Source organism: Schistocerca gregaria, chromosome X (assembly GCF_023897955.1).
Source record: "Schistocerca gregaria isolate iqSchGreg1 chromosome X, iqSchGreg1.2, whole genome shotgun sequence".
NCBI classification, from domain to species: Eukaryota; Metazoa; Arthropoda; class Insecta; order Orthoptera; family Acrididae; genus Schistocerca; species Schistocerca gregaria.
In genome coordinates, this window is record NC_064931.1 from 504,310,791 (window position 1) to 504,332,328 (window position 21,538).

General features: G+C 38.1%; 1 protein-coding gene across 4 annotated transcripts in view; it reads left to right on the forward strand.

Moving 5' to 3' along the window:
* The window catches only part of LOC126297705 (protein unc-79 homolog), an 810,295-nt gene that overhangs the window by 736,471 nt on the left and 52,286 nt on the right, over positions 1-21,538 (forward strand). For all 4 annotated transcript variants that reach the window (XM_049988834.1, XM_049988837.1, XM_049988836.1 and 1 more), the window contains one exon: positions 8,945-9,191. In XM_049988834.1, coding sequence (XP_049844791.1) covers positions 8,945-9,191 — 247 coding nt within the window. The remainder of the gene's footprint in view (positions 1-8,944; positions 9,192-21,538) is intronic.

The window sequence follows — 21,538 nt, forward strand, 5'->3', positions numbered from 1 at the left end:
AAAAATAAAATAAAAACATCTCAGTGCACTTATTTGCAATGATTTCATTAATGCTCAAAATTTATACAGAAGGCAGACTGTACACAATATTCACATTAGGTGGTATTATTAATAAGATACATGCATCAATCAGTTCTGCTCAAAATTCATCTGTGGAGTAGGAGATGGCCACCAATAAATCCTTTAGACTCTTCTCAAAGTGAACTCTATTATTAGTTAAAGTTTTTGCAGCTACTGGGACTGTACACAGTGTTCACATTAAGTGATATTATTTGTAATGTACACATATCAATCAATTCTGCTAATAAATTTGTCTGTGGAGTAAGAATTGGCCACCAACAAATCCTTTAGACTCTTCTCAGACTGCACTTTATTATTAGTTAAATATTTGATGGCTACTGGGACTATACACAGTGTCCACATTGGGTGATATTATTAGTAACACATTGAAAATGTATTTTGCTGAACAGTGGACACGATTATGAACCAACATAAGTGACTATAACCTTTGTGGAAGTTATTGTACTGTTTCCATGGTCCGAGCTGTTGGTTTGGAAAACAGATATTTTTTAATAAAAAATTTCATTCAGGAATAAAAATACACTACTGGCCATTAAAATTGCTACACCAAGAAGAAATGCAGGTGATAAACGGGTATTGATTGGACAAATATATTATACTAGAACTGACATGTGATTACATTTTCATGCAATTTTGGTGCATAGATCCTGAGAAATCAGTACTCAGAACGACCATGTCTGGCCATAATAACGGCCTTGATGCGCCTGGGCATTGAGTCATACAGAGTGTGGATGGCGTGTACAGGTACAGCTGCCCATGCAGCTTCAACACCATACCACAGTTCATCAAGAGTAGTGACTGGCATATTGTGACGAGCCAGTTGCTCGGCCATCATTGACCAGACGTTTTCAGTTGGTGAGAGATCTGGAGAATGTGCTGGCCAGGTCAGCAGTCGAACATTTCCTGTATCCAGAAAGGCCTGTACAGGACCTGCAACATACAATCATGCATTATGCTGCTGAAATGTAGGGTTTCGCAGGGATCGAATGAAGGGTAGAGCCACGGGTCATAACACATCTGAAATGTAACATCCACTGTTCAAAGTGCCATCAATGATAACAAGAGGTGACCAAGACATGTAACCAATGGCACCCCATACCATCACCCGAGGTGATACACCAACATGGTGATGACAAATACACGTTTCCAATGTGCGTTCACTGTGATGTCACCAAACATGAATGCAACCATCATGATACTGTAAACAGAGCCTGGATTCATCCAAAAAAGTTATGTTTTGCCATTTGTGCACCCAGGTTCATTGTTGAGTACACCATCGCAGGAGCTCCTGTCTGTGATGCAGCGTCAAGTGTAACTGCAGACATGGTCTCCGAGCTGATAGTCCATGCTGCTGCAAACATCGTCAAACTGTTCATGCAGATGGTTGTTGTCTTGCAAACATCCCCATCTGTTGACTCAGGGATCAAGACATGGCTGCATGATCCGTTACAGCAATGTGGATAAGATGCGACTAGGATGGCGACTAGGAAGGAGGTGTTGGTTTGGTATCCATCGGGCATTGGGAAAGGTTGTGTACAATAGCGGTGAGGCCACGGGCATTAGGAATGTCATCACAACAACGTTTCACCAGACAATGCTTGTCAACTGCTGTTTGTGTATGAGAAATCAGTTGGAAACTTTCCTCATGTCAGCACGTTTTAGGTGCCGCCACCGACGCCAACCTTGTGTGAGTGCTCTGAAAAGCTAATCATTTGCATATCACAGCATCTTCTTCCTGTCGGTTAAATTTCACATCTGTAGCATGTCATCTTTGTGGTGTAGCAATTTTAATGGCCAGTAGTGTATTAGGAAGCAGTATTTAGTATACCCAGTTCCATAAAGAGCCCTCTGCAGGATGTTCTTGAATTCACACCACAATGAAATCATATTTCTGTACACTAACATTCCTAATGTCTGGGGCAATGTCTGGAAAAGGAACAGGGACATTGGAGAAAAAAATGGTTCAAATGTCTCTGAGCACTATGAGATTCAACTGCTGTGGTCATCAGTCTCCTAGAACATAAAACTACTTAAACCTAACTAACCTAAGGACATCACACACATCCATGCCCAAGGCAGGATTCGAACCTGCGACCGTAGCAGTCGCACGGTTCTGGACTGCGCGCCTAGAACCGCGAGACCACTGCGGCCGGCGACATTGGAGCATCAGTGGAGGAAATGGTTGGTAACTTTTATAGAGGAGGGTAGGTTCGGGGTAATAGGCTGAATGTGTTGGTCTATGAGAGCAGAGATTCTCTCAGTGGGGGCATGGTACCCAGCCACAACCAGTCTTTCATTAGTGGAACATTTCCTGAATGCTTGAAATATGTTGAAGTTATGCATTTGTGTAAGAAAGGAGATAAAGTGACAAACCAAATCTCTATTTGCTATGCAGATGATGTCAGACATACGAATATAAAAGTAAAAAAGCTAGCTTACTATGCTTACTTTTGTTCCACTCAAAAACAAGCAATATGAATTCATTGTGGTGTGAATTCAAGAACATCCTGCAGAGGGCTCTTTATGGAACTGGGTATACTAAATACTGCTTCCTAATACACTACTGGCCATTAAAATTGCTACACCACGAAGATGACATGCTACAGACGTGAAATTTAACTGACAGGAAGAGGATGCTGTGATATGCAAATGATTAGCTTTTCAGAGCACTCACACAAGGTTGGCGCCAGTGGCAGCACCTACAATGTGCTGACATGAGGAAAGTTTCCAACTGATTTCTCATACACAAACAGCAGTTGACAAGTATTGTCTGGTGAAACGTTGTTGTGATGCCATTCCTAGTGCCCATGGCCTCACCGCTATTGTACACAACCTTTCCCATTGCCCGATGGATACCAAACCAACAACCTCCTTCTTAGAATGAGATTTTCACTCTGCAGCGGAGTGTGCACTGATATGAAACTTCCTGGCAGATTAAAACTGTGTGCCCGACCGAGACTCGAACTCGGGACCTTTGCCTTTCAAGGGAAGTGCTCAAGGTCCCGAGTTTGAGTCTCGGTCGGGCACACAGTTTTAATCTGCCAGGAAGTTTCAACCTCCTTCCTAGTCGCCATGACCAACTATATCTTTACCCGCAATTACTTCTGCTTTAAAGACATTATCTACAAACAAATCAGAGGTACAGCTATGCGCATCAGCATGGCACCATCCTATGCCAACCTATACATGGTCCATCTAGAGGAATCATTCTTAAAACCCAGAATCCTAAACCCCTAGCCTGGTTCAGATTCATTTGATGACATCTTTGCTATCTGGATCGAAGGTGAGGTCATCCTATCCACATTCCTCCAGAACCTCAACAACTTCTCCCCCATTTGTTTCACTTGGTCCTACACAACCCAACAAGCCACCTTCCTCAACATTGTCCTCCACCTCAAAGATGGCAACATCAGTACCTTCATCCATATCAAATCTGCTAACCACCAGCAATACTTCCACTTCAACAGCTGCCACCCATTCCATACCAAGAAGTCCCTTCCATACAGCCTAGCCACCCATAATCATCACATCTTCAGTAACAAGCACTCCCTCTTGAAATATACCTAGGGTCCCACTGAGCCTTCACTGACCATAATTATCCTCCCAACCTTCAACAAAAACAAATCTCCTGGGCCTTATCTTTCCAGTCTCCCACCACCTCCCAAAGACCCACCATACAGCCACAGAGGATCATTCCCCCGTAACTCAGTACCACACAGGACTGGAGCAACTGAATCACATTCTTTGCCAGGGGTCAATTACGTCTGGTCATGCCCAAAAATGAGAAATGTCCTGCGTGCTACCCTTCCAACCCCGCCCACAGTTGTACCCCACTGTTCACTGAACCTACACAATATACTTGTCCACCCTTGCACTACCCCTGCTCACAGTCCCTTACCTAATGGCTCATACCCGTGTAATAAACCTAGATGCAAGACCTGCCCCATACATTCTCCCACCACCACCTACTCCAGTCCGGTCACTAGCGTCACTTATGCTATCAAAGGCAGGGGTACCTGTGAAACCAATCATGTGGTCTACAAGCTAAGCTGCATCCACTGTGCTGCATTCTATGTAGGCTGTCTGTCCACGTGAACAGCCACTGACAAACTGTGGCCAAGAAACAAATGGACCATCCTGTTGCTGAACACACTGCCAAGCATGATATCCTTCATTTCAGGCTTCACAGCCTGTGCCACATGGATCCTTCCCACAAACACCAAATTTTCTGAATTGTGCAGATGGGAACTTTCCCTGCAATACATCCTACATTCTCATTACCTTCCTGGCCTCAACCTTCATTAGTCACTGTCATCACCCATTCAGCCCCTTCCCTATTCCCATACCATCACTACATTGCCGTCATTCCACCACCACATCCAGTCTCTTTATTTCTCTCCTTCTTTTCTGCTACTTCTCCCCCTCCCCCTCCCCACCTCTCCCCAACCATCATCTGTCCTGCATCACTTCACTGTCCACCATCCTCCACCATACTATTACCACCCCCCCTCCCCACCCCAGCCTCCTCCTTGCCTCCACCCAGTCGCAACTCCCATCAAGATCTGGTGCTGCTGCTCGCGGTGTGGTTTCAGTTTCAGTTGTCTGAGACTGCAGTCATGTGTGTGAGTTGCATTTGCGTGAGTGTGTGTGTGTATGTGTGTGTGAACATATGTGTGTCTAGTGTTGACGAAGGCCTTAATAGCCAAAAGCTTTAATTGTGAGAGTCTTTTCGTTGTGCCTATGTGTGACTCAGCATCTCTGCTACATGGTGAGTCGCAACTTTCCTTCTAATCATATCATCATGTTAATATTATTGTCATTATTTGTAGTGATTGGTCTGAGATATTTCCTGGCAGCATCTACTGAACCTGACAACCCCATCTTTTGCATAACAGTTGTGAAGTGCATATTGAAAAGTTCAGCAACAGTGCACACATCTCTTACCCATGTATCATTTACTCTTAATGATTTGTGCTCCTCTATTTCTCTGGTTCTACCAGTCTCTTTCTTCACTATATCCCATATTGTCTTTATTTTGTTTTCTGAAGTGACTATCCTTCTCTAATAATGCATTTGCTTTGATAGTCGTATTACTATCTTCAATATTTTGCAGTATTTTTTACAATGATTTATAGCATTTACATTGGAGATGTTTTCCACTGATATATATAGCTTCCTTTTTGTCTTACAGGATACCTTTATTCCTAGAGTAATCCATGTCTTTTTTATAGACTCTGGTTTAACCTGGGTCAGTTTTGAGGAAATCAGTTTTCAGATAAGTTAAGAACATTATTAATAGAAGTTTTGTATTTCTCATTCATGCTATGAGCATTATACACATCATTCCAGTTGATGCCTTTGAGGAGTTTCCTAAAACAATTAATTTTTGACTTACTGACTACACTCTTGAACGCACATTTAGTAGAGTTTATACTCTGATCAGTATTAATATTTAGCAAAAGAAACTGCGTGTCATGGTCTGAGAGACTACTTATTATTGGGTTTATAATCTAGTTCTGTTCATTAACATTATTACAAAGATATGATGAATGGCCATCTTTGAGTCCTTAGCTATTCTAGTGGGAAAGTTAACAGTATAAATTAAGTTGGATGAGAATGCTACTGAGTGCAGTAAGTTCTTACATGAAGACTTTTGAATAAAATCTACTTTAAAATCACCAGTAACCACTAATTCCATGTTTTCTGCTGTTAAATAGGCCAATAGAGCTTCAGACATATTTATGAACAGATTAAAATTACCTGCTGGTGCTCAGTTTACACTTACTGTTATGAATGGATTGTTACAAAATTCTACTTCTGTTGCACATGCTTCCATATGCTACTCTAGGCAAAATTTGTGAATGTCTATTATATATATATATTGGCCACGACATCTAGGTAGATGATTGTTTCAGTGCTGAGGCAGGAGCAGTGGTAGCACTGCAAAACTTTTTCTGCCTTAATCTGTCTAACAAGCCTTCATCATGCTTCAACATTCCAGATGATATATAATCATGCCACTCTGGTCTCATGCTAGCCCGTGCCTCCCATCTGTTTGTGTCAATTCCAAAGCTCTCCATATCTCATTTACAGGAGTCCTTGAACCTCAATACAGAACGTCCTACAGGTCTTTTGGCTATAGAGATCTCTCCAAGCATCACCTCACGGGGTAATCTGTCAGGATCCATACGGTGGACGTGTCCCTGCCAGCGGAGTCATCTCTGCTTCAAGATAGCTGAAATATTGTTGCAGTTAGTTTTAGATAGCACTGCTTCATTGGTCACTTGGTCCTTCCACGTTACTCTGAGGATGGATCTCAGGTACCGCATGTGGAAAGCATTAAGGCGACGTTCTTGTTTGGCATAGGTAGTCCATGTTTCTGATGCATACAAAAGGATGCTGAGGACCAAGTTTGATATACAAGAATTTTGGTGGTCAAAGAGAGTTTGTTGTTTTTCCAAACATGTGTAGAGAGTTTGCCAAAAGTTGTCACAGCTCTTCCAATGTGAGCATCAATTTCCTTGTCTACAGACATGTTTGATTCTATAGTAGCTCTAAGATAGCAGAAGTCTATGTTATTACATTTATGGCAATAACTGATGAGTGTGGCAATTTCTCCATTGTTCAATTCTGCCCTCCAAAAGTGAGAAGCTAACCTAAATCCTGAAACACTTAACACATTTTCAACAGTCATCACATGATGTTCAGAGATACAGATTATGTCAGCTGGGTTGGATGACTTAATCATCAATGCAGATAAGTAGTTCATTAATATTACTTCTTAGCCCTCCGGTATTTTGATGCACTAAAGATAGTTGTATTTAACATTGACTGATACAAAACTTGGTGGAAATAAAATGTCTGCTGATTGATGAAAATTTTTAATCAACAGCTGTTGCTCCACTGTGCCAGAATTATGTTGTTTAGTTTCTTTCTTGAACTGAAGGTTCATTTCAATCCTGAACTCTCTTGGAGCTTGACTTCTTTCTTTTGTACCTACCCTAAAAAAATAGGCTGCTCCAATACCTATAACCACTGGTATTTTATCACACTGAAACTGCTGCTCCTGCCTCTGTACAAGTGCAAGCATCTGTCTTCACTTTCACTCGATACCCAAAGCCTGCCCAATGCCCTACTAAGTGTGTACCCCTGGCCTTGGTTAAAATGGTTGTGGTTCATTCTAATCTTTGTAGTCTCCTTTAGAATGGAATCCCAATAAAATGATGTGTGAGCCGAGACTCATGTCTTTTCAAATTGTATTTTATGTCAATTTTCCAAGCACTGTTCAGACATGGCTGACTTCTCAAGAGATCTTTGTTTAATGGGTCACTTTTTCTCATTACAATGCTCAGCAATACTGGAAATAGTTTGACAAAAAATGCTGCCACATTCACAGCGGTCATATACACACTGGGCACTGAAAGAGCTATGTTGTCTTTAATGTGGAATAATTTACCTTGTATTTTGGAGGTGGCCAGAACACTGGTCTTCTGAAGAAATATTTCTCCACAACTGTCAAACAAAATATTTTATTAGTGGATTCATCTACTGTATTATATCAATGATATACATATTGACCACATACATAATTGTGCCAGTATAATTAAATTAAAAAGGAATTGGGAATATTTAAGAGCAGCATTTGACTAGACGCTCTGCGGAATGATAAGTTTCTATTGTGTCACAATGTACTGTAATTTGATGAGATCATTATCACTGTTTTTTTAAGCAATGCATCCAAATAGTACCAGCTGGTTATTATTTTCATTTTCTTCTTTAACAGTTATTTCAGTTATTCTCATTATGGGAGAAGTTTGCCAATTGAAAATTTCATTTTCTCTCACTGTACTTGAAAAATGACATTGCAGTATCATTGCCACTTACATAAGTCATTTTTGTTCAGTCACAGCTCCAGGCATTTGCTGCATAACACATCCACATTAAAAACACACAACCCTACAATTAAGACTATGTCATTTGTTGAACACAGTGTACACTATATCAGTAAATACACTGGAAATATCCCAACAGACCAAGTGTACAAATGTTATAGAAACATAATTACACGCACCTTGAGATTAGAGATGTGCAGAAAATTATTATGTTTGAAAAGACCTATTATATGGTCAGAAAAATATTGAATAAAAACTTATGGAACTACATAAAATGACTGTACAATTAATTTCTGTAGTAATAGAATGAAGCAATATCTAGTTCGCAATGGTAAACATTAATGGGACTAACGGAAAGTAAAAACAAAAGCATCAGTTAAGAATTTACAAGAAAAAATAAAACACACATGTCCTTTACAAAAGGTTTGTTTAATTAACACTTCTACAGTTGTGTTTTTCTTTTTCTCACTGATGCTTTGTTCTTTGATGTAGGCAGTTGCAGTTGTTGTGGACATCAGCCTTCTGGCTGATACAAACAGTTGTAATCTAAATCTTACAAAACAGAAAATTAAAAATGTTGTCCTTAGTGATTAACTCACTTTTAAAATCTCCAACACTGCTAAAATTTCACTGTTAATTTCCTTCTTGCTCTGCTGAGTTTCCTTGCATATAGAATTGAGAACTACCTTACTGTGTTCCCTTCAAATGGTCTCATTTTCTATTGTCTTTTTCTCTGTTTTATCTAATAAAGGAACCTTGGGTTTCAAAAGTTTTTTGTTTGCATTTTCACTTGTCAGTACCTAATGAATGTAAGTCTTTTCTAGCTTTATGAAGATATAATTTAGTTTTTGATTCTGTTTTCTCAGTCCTTGTTACTCAACATCACATTAATTTACTGTTCCTTCTGAACATACTACTTATATTTTATGTATTGAAGTGAAAAGTTTGTGAGAGATTTCAATTTTTCTCAGGCCTCGTGAATTCATTGAGTGTGTTGGTCACATACGCTTACTTTCATGGCTTCTATTGGGAGCACTGACCCACACTGCACTACATAGTGGATCAGTGACAAGTCACACTCCTTGTCAACCAGTACCACAAGAAGCTTCCTGCCACATTGCTGACCACATCCAAGTCATTATGGCAGGTTTTGCCGAGCAATCAAAAGCATCAGTTTTGCATATGTCTTCTCTTTTCCATGCCTTCATTCTTTGTCAGGTATGTATAGTGAGCACAAACTGCAATGTCTAAGATGTGGTGCTGTCAGGTAAGTTTGTTGTATAGCTTTAACAGTTCAATAATATTGCTGTCTTTTTGCAATTCAATTCCAAAGCTTTTTAAAAAGAAATAAAAGGATAGCAATGAGAAAGAAATGATTCATAGTCATTTAATTGGAGATTTCAGCTGTATTTTAAAGTATCAGTAATATGTACTTATTCAGGGAGGTGTAGAGGGTATCAGATAGATTATGATTTTAATACAAGTTCCTCTTCAGAAGTGTACCTTTTCTGTTCTTTCTAAACAAACATGAATTGTGAATTGTGAATTGTGTTTTATTCATCTCATGACGTACATTTGCAATCCATTTGGTTTGCGTACAGGAGACATGTCAAAAATTTATAAAACAATTACAATGATTTTTACATTAATTAATGATAGCACTATAATAAATAACAACACTATAAGGATATTTCTTGGAACATGTAACACATTGTACCCAGCTCAAATTTCCAGATTGTCCTGCATGAATTCATCCACTGAGTAATAACACTTCATTGTCAGTACCTCATATAGCTTTCTTTTAAGTGAACCTAAATTCATCTGCATCAACTTGTTCCCTTTTAATTTATTAAAAATTTTCATTCCCATGTATTGAGGTCCCTGGGCAAACAGTCTGAGGCGGTGGGTGGGGAGCATAAAATTTTCTTTGTTTCTGGTATCATGTGAATGGACAAAATGGTTTCCCTCAAATAAGTCGCGTCTGGAGTACAAAAATATAATAATCTCATATATGTATAAGGATGGCAGAGTTAATATTTTGAGTTTCCTAAATAATGGTCGACATGGTTCTTTGTGATTGGCAGTGCACATATTTCGTATGATTTTTTTCTGTATTTTTAGTATCCGCACTATGTTTGTCGAGTTACCCCAAAAAACAATACCATACCTAATAATGGATTCAAAGTAGCTTGTATATGCTACTTTCCGCGTGTCAATGTCCGTTGCAGTTGATAATATTTGCATTGCAAATGCAAAGCTGCTCAATTTGTTTGCAAGGTATTCAATGTGTGCCTGCCACCTCAAATTTTCATCTACTTTTAGACCTAAGAATTTGACTGAGTCAACTTCTTCTATAACTTGGTTGTTGTGTACAATCTTAATTTGCTCACATTTTGACTGTTTGGTTTTGAACTGCATCACGTGAGTCTTAGATATGTTTAGATTCAGCCCATTTAGCTGAAACCAAGTTTCTAAGGTACTGAGGGTACTGATCACAGATTTGAGAATTTTTTCTGAATCCTGATCTTCAACTAAGACAGAAGTATCATCTGCGAACAGAACTGATGGGGAGCTGATATTTAATGGTAAGTCATTAACATAAAAGAGAAATAGGACTGGGCCTAATATGGAGCCTTGTGGAACACCCTGAGTAATTTTTTTCCAGTGAGAAAAATAATATGCGCCATTTGAAGAAATGCTAACTCTTTGCTTTCTGTTGGATAAGTAGGATTTAAGCCATTGTAGGGCACTGCCGCCAATGCCATACTTTTCAAGTTTGTAAACAAGCAATGCGTGGTTTACGGAATCGAATGCCTTTGTGAGGTCGCAGAAAATTCCTGCCACCTTATTTCTCTTGTCTAATGACGTACTTATTTTCTCAATGAAACTGTTAACTGCATCTACGGTGTTTTTCCCTTGCTGAAAACCAAATTGATTGTTTAGAATAACAGAATATTTTGCAATGAAGTTTTGGATTTGAGCAACAGCAAGTTTTTCAAATATTTTAGATAGGACTGGGAGAATTGAGATAGGACGATAATTTCCCATGATCTCTCTTGATCCCTTCTTGAAGAGTGGTTTGACTTCAGCATATTTCAGTACCTCTGGGAAACAGCCCTCTTCAAAACATTGATTTATTATCTGAGCTAGTGGGTTTGCAATTCTATTGTGTACCACTTTAATAACTTTGGTGGGTATTCTATCCCAACCTGCAGATTTTTTGTTTCTTAATGTTAAAATAGCATTTTCTACATCCTCAAAAGAAACTTTTGAGAATTTTGTAAAGTTTTCAGAGTTTTTGCCTAGGCCAAAGGGATTTACTTTGTTGTGATAATCTGCTACATCTACATCAGATTTTGCTACATTTATAAAGAATTCATTAAAGTACTCTGGTATTTGAGTTGGATTTACAACAGTTTTTCCTTCAATGTCAATTTTTGGAATTTCTTGGTTACAGGCTTTAACACCTAACTCAGATTTAATGACTGACCACACAGCCTTTGTCTTATTTTTATGATTTAAAATTAACCTGTTGTTTGCCAGTTGTTTTGCTGCCTTGACAACTCTTTTAAATATGGTTTTATAGAGTCTAACATATTTAATGAAATTTATATCTTTATTATATTTTAGTTCTCTGTGCAGTTGCCTTTTCCTTACACTGGAAATTTTTATGCCCTGGGTAATCCACTTTACTGTATTTGTTATCTTATTGCTGCAGAGTCTAGGTGGAAATGTTTCATTAAAGTCTGCAAGAAAACTATTTAGGAATTTCTCAAAGTTTTTATCACTTGAGTTACCATAATCAAAAGGCCATGTTTTATCTCTTAGCTTCTCACTAAATGTTAGCAAGTTTTCTTTGCTAAAGTTCCTGCTCATATGGGTTCTTGTATGTGAAATGTTTGTGTCTGTCTGTGGCAGCTCAATAAACAATACATAATGATCTGAAATACCTAGATCTACACAAAATTTATACACATCTTCATATACATAATTAGTTAGAACATTGTCAATGCATGTTGCTGATTGCCCATTGTCCCTGGTAGATTCAAAGAAATTCAATTTGAAACCATATTTCTTAACTAAGTCAGTGAACCTTGAAGCTTGGCTACTATTACATGTGATATCAATATTAAAATCAGCAGCTATTACAACTTTTTTCTTTGTTTCTCTACAAAGGTCTTCTAGCATAATTTGAAGCTTAGATAAGAATAGTTCTGTTGTTGATGTCCCTGGAATTCTGTATATTGAGATTATTATAACATTTGCTAGCGAGTCCACTATTTCTACACAACAGCTCTCGAACACACATTCTTCATTTAAATAATTAAAACAGTTTCTGGTCTCATAATTTATGTCATTGTGTAGAAGTATACATGAGCCTCCACGTAACTTGTTTCTTCTACAAAAGCTACTTGCTAATCTGAAGTTCCCTATTTTGTTCAGAATTTTAATTGTCCCCTCAGTCAACCAGTGTTCATTTAAACAAACAACTTTAATATTTGCATATTCTGACAGAATGATTTCCAATTCATCTATTTTGGAGCTTTTATTATTAGAAGCATCAGTGTTTAAGCCATTTATATTCCAGTGGATAACATACCTGTAACATACATGTAAGGTAACATGTTCCATACATCTTTATCTGCTATGTGAAACAGCAATAGCATTTAACTGTGACTCTGATATTTATTAAATTTGTAACTAACTAACTAATATGCTAATCATGGCCGGGGCTAACCACTGTTGTGATGATTAAAAGGGGATGCAGAACATAAGTGCATGATGCTAAATGTGTAATGTGACACATGCAGGGTGTTAAAAGAAAGTATTCCATATTTTGAGAGGTGGTAGTGCAGACCAAAAGAAGACCAAAATGTCCAGTAAAATGTGTACCTTAAGAGTTATGAGCACTTCTTTATCTTCACTAATGTGAAAGGTATGTGAAATTGCCTACAGAATGCAGTACACAAATGAGGACACTTTCCTTTATTACTATGCATGGATACAGCATGTAGTAAACATCTGTTAGTGTTGTTACTGTTCACTGGGAAATAGAAGCAACTGTCAAGCTTGTATTCTTAAAAAGTACCAAGAATGCAGGATGCCATCTGGACAGTTATCCAGCCATGTTTTCCAGTGACTAGCAGGCAAGTTTCATACCTTCAAAATGGCAGATCATGGCAGAATTCACACCACTCTTACTTCTTTATGATATTTTGTGGTTGAATGCTTCTAGTTATTACTGTTAACATATAACAATCACTAACTCACTGTTCTGGCATAATGATAAGTGACAGCATGAAGATGAAGAATGCAAGAGCAGAGAAGGCTGTGATATTTTGTGGTTGAATGCTTCTAGTTATTACTGTTAACATATAACAATCACTAACTCACTGTTCTGGCATAATGATAAGTGACAGCATGAAGATGAAGAATGCAAGAGCAGAGAAGGCTGTGAGATGTCAGCCAATAGCCTGCTGACCAGGACCACATCATGACAGGAGTTCCCTCTAGCCAAAGAGAATATAAGCACTGCTCCTGCCAGCCTCAGTTGCATAGCACTAGATGGACATTAGTAGCACAGTACTAGACTGGTTATAGCAGAGAGGCCTAGATGAACAGTAATATTAACAATAGCAGTTATTAGTGATCCATATTCATTGCTTGTAAGGACATTGTCTACAGGAAAAGACATTGACTGTTTGCATGTTGCACATTGCTTGCGAGAGCATTGTAATTCAAAGTTAAGTATTGTCAATCTTCTTATTTGTAACAAAAACTATTAATGTTATTTGCTTGAATTGTTGAATAGCTATCCAAGAATGCAGAATCCTTTAGGCACCCTATAAGCAACAAGTTGGCAGGAACACACTCTCACATCCTTAAAACTGATAATATAAAATTGCTAGTGCCAGGTGAGGTTTGCACGTAGTGTACATATATAAAAATCTATTTTATGAATGCCACAAATGTGTTGGTGTATTTTGAGTGTTTCAACCTAATGAATCACATTTCACAGTCTCATGAGAGCACTGTGTCTGGAAACGAATTGTTGAATACCGATTTCACAGCACATGGGATTGTCAATTTTCATAACCAGTATATGTGGGCTGATACAAATCCAGTGGACAATGGAAGATGCAAGGCATCAGCACCAATATTCATTTACTGTATGGGCAGGAATTATTTGTGTAAACTAACAGCCTCCTACATCTTCAGTTCCTATCAAATAACTTACCTGTCCTGCTAGAGAAAGTACCTCAAATTTTGGAGGACAACAGTTCAAACTCATGTTGATTTCCCTAAATCAGGTGCCAGGATGATTCCTTTGAAAGGGTGCAGCCGACTTCCTTCCCCATCCTTGACAAAATCCAAGCTTGTATTCTGTCTCTAATGACCTCATTGTTGACCATATGTTAAATACAATCTTCCTTTCCTTAGAATAGGTACCATTCCAATAATGGCAGAAATGTGGTTCATGCAAGTGGTGCACCAGCCCATTTAATCCTAAATGTCTGAGAATGTCTAACGTGGACATTTAATGGGCAATGGATTAGTCCAGGAGGTCCAGTACATTTGCCAGTGCATTCTGCCAATCTTCATATTTTGGTTATTGGGCCACTTGAGATCTTTAGTGTATGCGAGCCCTCATTAATGGTGTAAAAACAATACAGGAATGTACCATCAATGCCTGCCAGCAGATATATAACCAACTTAGAATATTTAAGAGAGTCTGTGTTTTCCTATGATGTCAGACAGAAGCCTGCCTTACTCTGAATGGACACTATATTATTAATGACACACAAGTGCAGTTCATATGTAATGGCAAGCAAATTACATCATAAATGCTGCTGTTTTGTAGAAATAGAATAATATATTCTCATTTGTTTACTGCATTATGTAGATTGTTCATAATAGCAAAGAGCTTGCAGTAGAAGAGATATGCTTCACAGAAGTGAAGATGAACAAAGTATGCATTTTAAAACTCTACTGAACACTTTTGTCTTGTTTTTGTTTATGCTACCACCATGGATTTTTTTAAGCGCCCTATATCCACTGAACGTTTTTTTGTGCATGTATACACTAGTTGCCACAATAGTAGGTAATGCAATAATTACTGGAGTTACATTAAATTACTATTACTCATTTACTTGGCAGACACATAGAGTGAAATGCATGGGTATTCCTCTGCTGCTTTTGCATCGCCTTTGCCCTTGTGTATAATATGTTTGGTCACTGTATAATCCATTTCAGGAAATCCGTGCGTGCTCTTTAAAATAAATGTTGATTATATGTACAAAATTTACTGCATAGGTCCCTAAGAGTCTGTCTCCATCCAACCCAAACAAACATTTTTGCATTATGGGGTTCTAGTTACCTGTAACTTTGATGATCCTCTCTCCCTTTTCTTTTGTGTACATTTATGGTTTTCTAAAGGCAGCTTTTTCATAAGGCATCTCATTTGTTGTTACAGCATGTACTTGTATTAGACATATTAATTTGTATTGCCTTAAATCTTTCACAAGTAGGTTGTTAATTCTGAGAACTGGATTATTGAAGTTTATTTCCTTACAATAATTCCATCTGTTTTCTTCCACTGACTTGACATTAGACAAAACATTATCCAATTTGAAGTTTCATAGACTCCTCTGTTCTAGGTTACTGTACTTAAAAAGTTCATTTGCAGGTTTACCATTTTCCATCTGATAATGTTTAATTTCTTGAGACCCATATGCATTATTGTGTTATGTAGCAAATACATTTGGTAAGACAAGTTCTGGTAGAATGTAAATAATTTAGGACCAAAGGACACCAAAGCTTCTACTATTCAGTGAATGGTCTCCTTTGCTTGGAAACTATGCTTACAGCAAATAAATTAGCATTCTTTGAGAAACTTAAAATCCTCTGTTAATGAATGAGCCTTTTGGCACTAGGATCACACTTCAAAGCAGCATCCAGTTCTTTCCCAGGCACTTTTAAGGCTGCGTCCAACTGTGAAGTGCACTAATCCAATGATGTGCTTATTTCTCTTTCCATTCTCCAGCACATTTATTTAAATGTGGAGGACATTTTCCATTTTTGTCTCTGCTATTTTATATCTCTTGCTGGGGATCATAAAAACACTTTGGAACAGAGTTATCTCTGCAGTTAATATTGGTATGCTGTACAGACAATGTTGAAAAGTTCTAACTAAAAATGGAAATAGTGTTCACACTAGAAACTGAAAATATTTTGTGACTTTTTAAAGTCTTTTGGTTGTGTAAACCATGATATCTTCACATAAAAAATTAGTATCCACAAACATACTCTGAAAACCACTGTGAAGTTCATGGCAGAGGATACTTCTCATTGTATCACGTATTAGGTTTTCTTCCCATTCCAGTCACACATGCAGTAATTGTTCTTGAAACTTTGTAAATAGTCTTTTGTGGGATAGTTAATGTCTGCCTTTAAGTACCTGTCTGTTCAAGTCTTTCATTATTTCCGTGATGCTGTCCTGTGACCATTTGTGACACCCTTCTTTGTATATATACAGTATCTCCTGTTAGCCATATATGTTATGGGTTCCACACTTGAGCAGCATTCTGGGATGGATTGGGTGAATGTCTTTTTAGCAATCTTCTTTGTAAACTGATTTCATTTACTTTATATCCTACTAATGAACCAAAGCCTGTCTCTTGCTTTACATGAGACTGAGCCTATGTAATCATTCCATTTCTGATGTTATGTTGGTAATCTGGCACCTTATTTCATCTTTGCTGCAAGCATAAATGAAGTTGTTGACTATCTTTAAGGAATATCCCAATCTTTTTCTACAATATAATGCTGTTGTGTGAATAGAAGTCTTTTGAATAATGTAATTGTCATTTATTCAGATCATCAAAACACCATCACGCTCTATGCCCAGGGCAGTAAATCTGTGCAGTTATCTATGTATGTTATGCTGGCAGGATTATAAATAACTGGACATGCATATTACGTTATGTGGCCACATTGTTTGTGATACTTAGTATGGTTTACCATTACATGATTAAGTGCATGTGAATTCAGGTTTCTAGAAAGTCTTCAAATTTGTCAATATTATGAGCAGTATACATTGCTGCTCACCATAAAGATGACTCGTTGTGTTTCATACAGGCACAATAAAAAGACTGTGACACATTCAGCTTTGACCACAGCAGCCAGAGATAGTGGTCATCTGTGCATGAGGTGTGCTTGTTGTGTGAATATGTGTGTGTTTTCCTTTTTAAAGATGGTTTGGCCAAAACCTCGATGTTTAACAGTCTTTTCATTGTGCTTATCTACAACTCAATGTGTCATTGTGAAGTACGATGTAATGTTTAATTAATAAGTGAAAGGAAAGTAAATGTTATTTTCAATACACAAGATATATCTTCTATCAGAAATAATATATTTGTCCCTAGCTTGGCTTGTTCTCAGTTTCTGCTTTCGTTAAGAAAGGCATAAATGTTTTTGGCAAACATGGGTGTAAGATGTTCAAAAGGGGTTAGCTACTTTGTTCTGAGTCTGAATCAAATAGCATTTATAACTAAAAAATGTTGAACCTGTGTCAGCTGAATATGCTCTAGCTGTTAGTAAAATTAGTAACACTGAAGGCTTATGGCACCCTAGACTTATTCATCTTGGGCTTGGCACTTTCTCCAGAGGCAAGACAGAGTGAAGGCATGAAGTTGGAGTGTTGTGATTCTGAATCTGTTGACAAGTATAACTCATGTTTGCTTGGTAAGATGTGGAAATTTTCATTTAATACGGCTGGAAGACAAAGGAAAACTGAGATATGTGACTTGGTGCCTGTCGATTTGTGTGGTCACATGGAGCAAATATCGCATTATGTGATTAATTATATGTATGTACTAGCGAATGATGATTGAAGAAGAACATTCTCTTTTCCTCAGTGCTAACGCTGAAATACTTGGTTGGGGTTTAGCATTAGATTATTGTGTTGTGTAGTGTAGAAAAGAATGGTGCTGTAGAAAGGATAAGAGATCAATTTGTGAGATGCCATGATGCATGTCATTTGACTCTGGTCTGCATAAGCAACATAGGGCAGAGGCACGCAGATAGCTTATACATGAAGAACCTTGTTCCACATAGAGCACATAAAAGTAAGACATCACAGGAGTTATGGAAGGGTAAAGTATCTTCTCTGAGCCATTTAAAAGTGTTTAGTTCTCAAGCCTTTATGCATATACCAGTTAAAAAGAGGACAAAGTGGGATGCCAAGGCTAGGGAACTACTTTTGTAGGTTGCAATGAAATAACTAAAGGTTACAAACTAGCTGATACTCAGGAACTCAAGAAAACTCTTAAAATCAGGAGTGTTGGTTCTCAAGAGAATGAGTGCTGGATTGCCAGTACCAGGGCACCAGCTGTAAGTGAAGATTACTGTGTGTTCTGGTCAAGTGAATAGCATGCTGAATGCTGTGAGACAGAGGATGTAGTGAAAGTCATTAGCACTGTGAGTGACAGTACAAACACAGATCAAGACAGGGACTACATCTCAGATGCTCAACCAGTGGTGGACACAGAGGAATCTGACATGCTTCTGTTTTACCCTAATGTTCCAGAAGGTGATTAGCCATTACAGTGTCAGCTCATGTGCAGGAACACAAGGAGTACCCAGATTATGTCACCTATTTTGTAAGTAATTTTTCCAATTTTGGAGAAAATTCTGTGAACCTGGATGATTGCATGTTAAGGAGTGAGAGAGGAAACTGGATAAAAGCCCTGATAGAAGAAATAAAGTGTTAACAGAATAATGGTGTTTGGGAACTTCTGGACACACTATTTCTTTATGTGCTACTGTTCAAATATGACTATCACAACATCCAAAATGAAGCAACTTTGTATTGATTTCCACTCTTGGTGACTGAAGTAGTCCCCATAACATTACTCATGTCAGTGCTTTTGATTTTTTCTGTAGGAATTTCATTTACTAACCAATTAGTACTATAATTATTATTCCCTGGAGTAATCCTACATAGTGTTTTGATGGCAATGTAAACACATGCACATATATGGAGGATTATTTGTAATAGTTGAAAAGCAATGACCAGTTTTTTATGGGATATAACATTATGATTTAAAAATCAATGTAATGTGTGTTTTTATTCCTTAAGTATGAGATTATTGTACTGTGTATGGTGAAGTCTATTAATCAAATCATATGGAATATCATTGTACATCTCCTGGCAGAAAAGACATGAAGTGTACTAGAAAGCTTTGGTTTTCCATGTGGCCACAAGTATTCCACCAGTGCTCATACACAGAAAAACAGGATCACCATCAGTGCAGTTCAAAGGAAAATTAACTGTGAAAATAATTTTATGACCTACTTAAATTCATAAGTACTGTTTTGTAAACCCATTTAACTGTACAGGGTGTTTCTGTAAGAGCATGCAGAAATGTAATAGGACATAGAGAATGCTCCACTGAACAATTTGAGGTAGTGAACCTGTGGCTGGAGAAGCCAGCTTAAGTGGATATGGAAATAAACTTGTCTACCACTTTGTCTTGAATTACTGTTTTCCAGCTTATTTACAACTAACATGCATACAAGTTTACACATGCTGTGCTGTTTATTTACATGTACATTCTTTATTTCCTGCAAGACAATAAGGAAGACAAGTCTGATTACTGTGAAGTCATGATGCAGGTTTTGTTTACTTGAGGTTTGTGCGAAGAGTTGTATGTCCACAGTGTCTCGCTGCTGTATTTCCTGGTCACTGGATTGGAAGGACAGGTCCTATTCCATGGCCTGCAAGGTCATCTGACCTGAATCCACTTGATTATTTTCTATGGGGATATCTAAAGTCACTTGTGTATGAGACCCCAGTGGATACAGAGGTGGAATTAGTTGCCAAATTTGGAGCTGTCTGTGATGTGATTCAAAACATACCAGGGGTATTTGTCAGGGTGCATCAGAATCTTGTTCACTAAAGTCATGCTTGCATTGAGGTTGATGGCCATCAGTTTCAGCACATTTTGTAAGATACAATACAAATGGTATATCCATTTTGTCAATGATGTATTTGCAGTTAACTGTAACTAATGTGAATAAAAAAAAGTACAGAGTAATGTGAGTTCCAAGTAGACAAACTTAACCATTTCCAGTCAATTACCAGTTCAGTTGGACCAGAGGACCCAGTTCATTCCATGTAAACACAGCCCACACCATAATGGAGCCATCACCAGCTAGCACAGTGCCTTGTTGACAGTCTGGGTCCACTCGAACCCTACCATCAGTTCTTACCAACTGAAATTGGGCTCATCTGACCAGGCCACTGTTTTCCAGTCATCTATGGTTCAATTGATATGGCCACAAGCCCAGGGGAGGAGATGCAGGCAATTTTGTGCTGTTAGCAAAGGCACTTGTGTCAGTTGTCTGCTGCTGTAGCCTATTAATGCCAGATTTTGTTGCAATCTACTAATGGATAATGTTTCCACATACACCCCACATTGACCAAGCTTTGGTTTTCCAGTCATCTAGGGTTCAACTGATATGACCACAAGCCCAGGGAAGGTGCTGGAGGCAATGTTGTGCTATTAGCAAAGGCACTCGTACCAGTTGTCTGCTGTCATAGCCCATTAATGCCAGATTTTGTTGCAATGTACTAATGAATATGTTTGCACATACATCCCACATTGATTTCTGTGGTTATCTCATGCAGTATTAATTTTCTATTAGCACTGACAATTCTACACAAATGACACTTCTCTTGGTCATTAAGTGAAGGTCACCAGCAAATGAGATGTCCATGGTGAGAGGTAAAGCATGAAATTTAGCATTCTTTGCACAGTCTTGACACTGTGAAACTCAGAATATTGAATTCCCTCCAACTACCATTCCAAAGTTGTTAATTCCCATTGTCTGGCTATAATCACATCAGAAACCTTTTCACATATATCACCTGAGTACAAATGACAGCTCTGGCAATACACTTCTCTTTCATATCTTGTGTATGTGATACTACTGCAATCTGTATATGTGCATATTGCTATCCCATAACCCTTGCCACCTCTGTGTATATTTTCATCACATAAAGCACACTTTTATTGACCATAAAGAAATACGCAATACGTGTAGTTCCAGGAGCCTGATCATCAAACTTTTCTGTTGCCTTCAGTGTACTAGTAAAGATGTTGTGTCATATCTGTCCTAGCTGTATTGTCCTACACAGAAAATACAGTAATCAAATCAACATTTTAAAATGATTTTTAAAGAATTTCTTTGGACTGTAAGTAATCCATCATGACTACCAGTTCACCTATTTTCCATAAAGAAGACACTTTGAGTTGCAGACAAGTGCAATTAAAAGACACTTACATACAGCTTTCGGTCATGGCCTTCATCAGTAAAAAACACACTTACACCATTCACACACACAAGCAAGCACACCTCATGCACACACTACCATCAACTGCAGCATCTCAGTCTGGAATGCAACTATCATGTGGGATTCAAGCAGCAGGGAAGGGGAAAGGATAATAGTGTACATGTGGGAAGAGAGACAGATGCTGTCTGGTTTAGAGAGCAGGCACTAT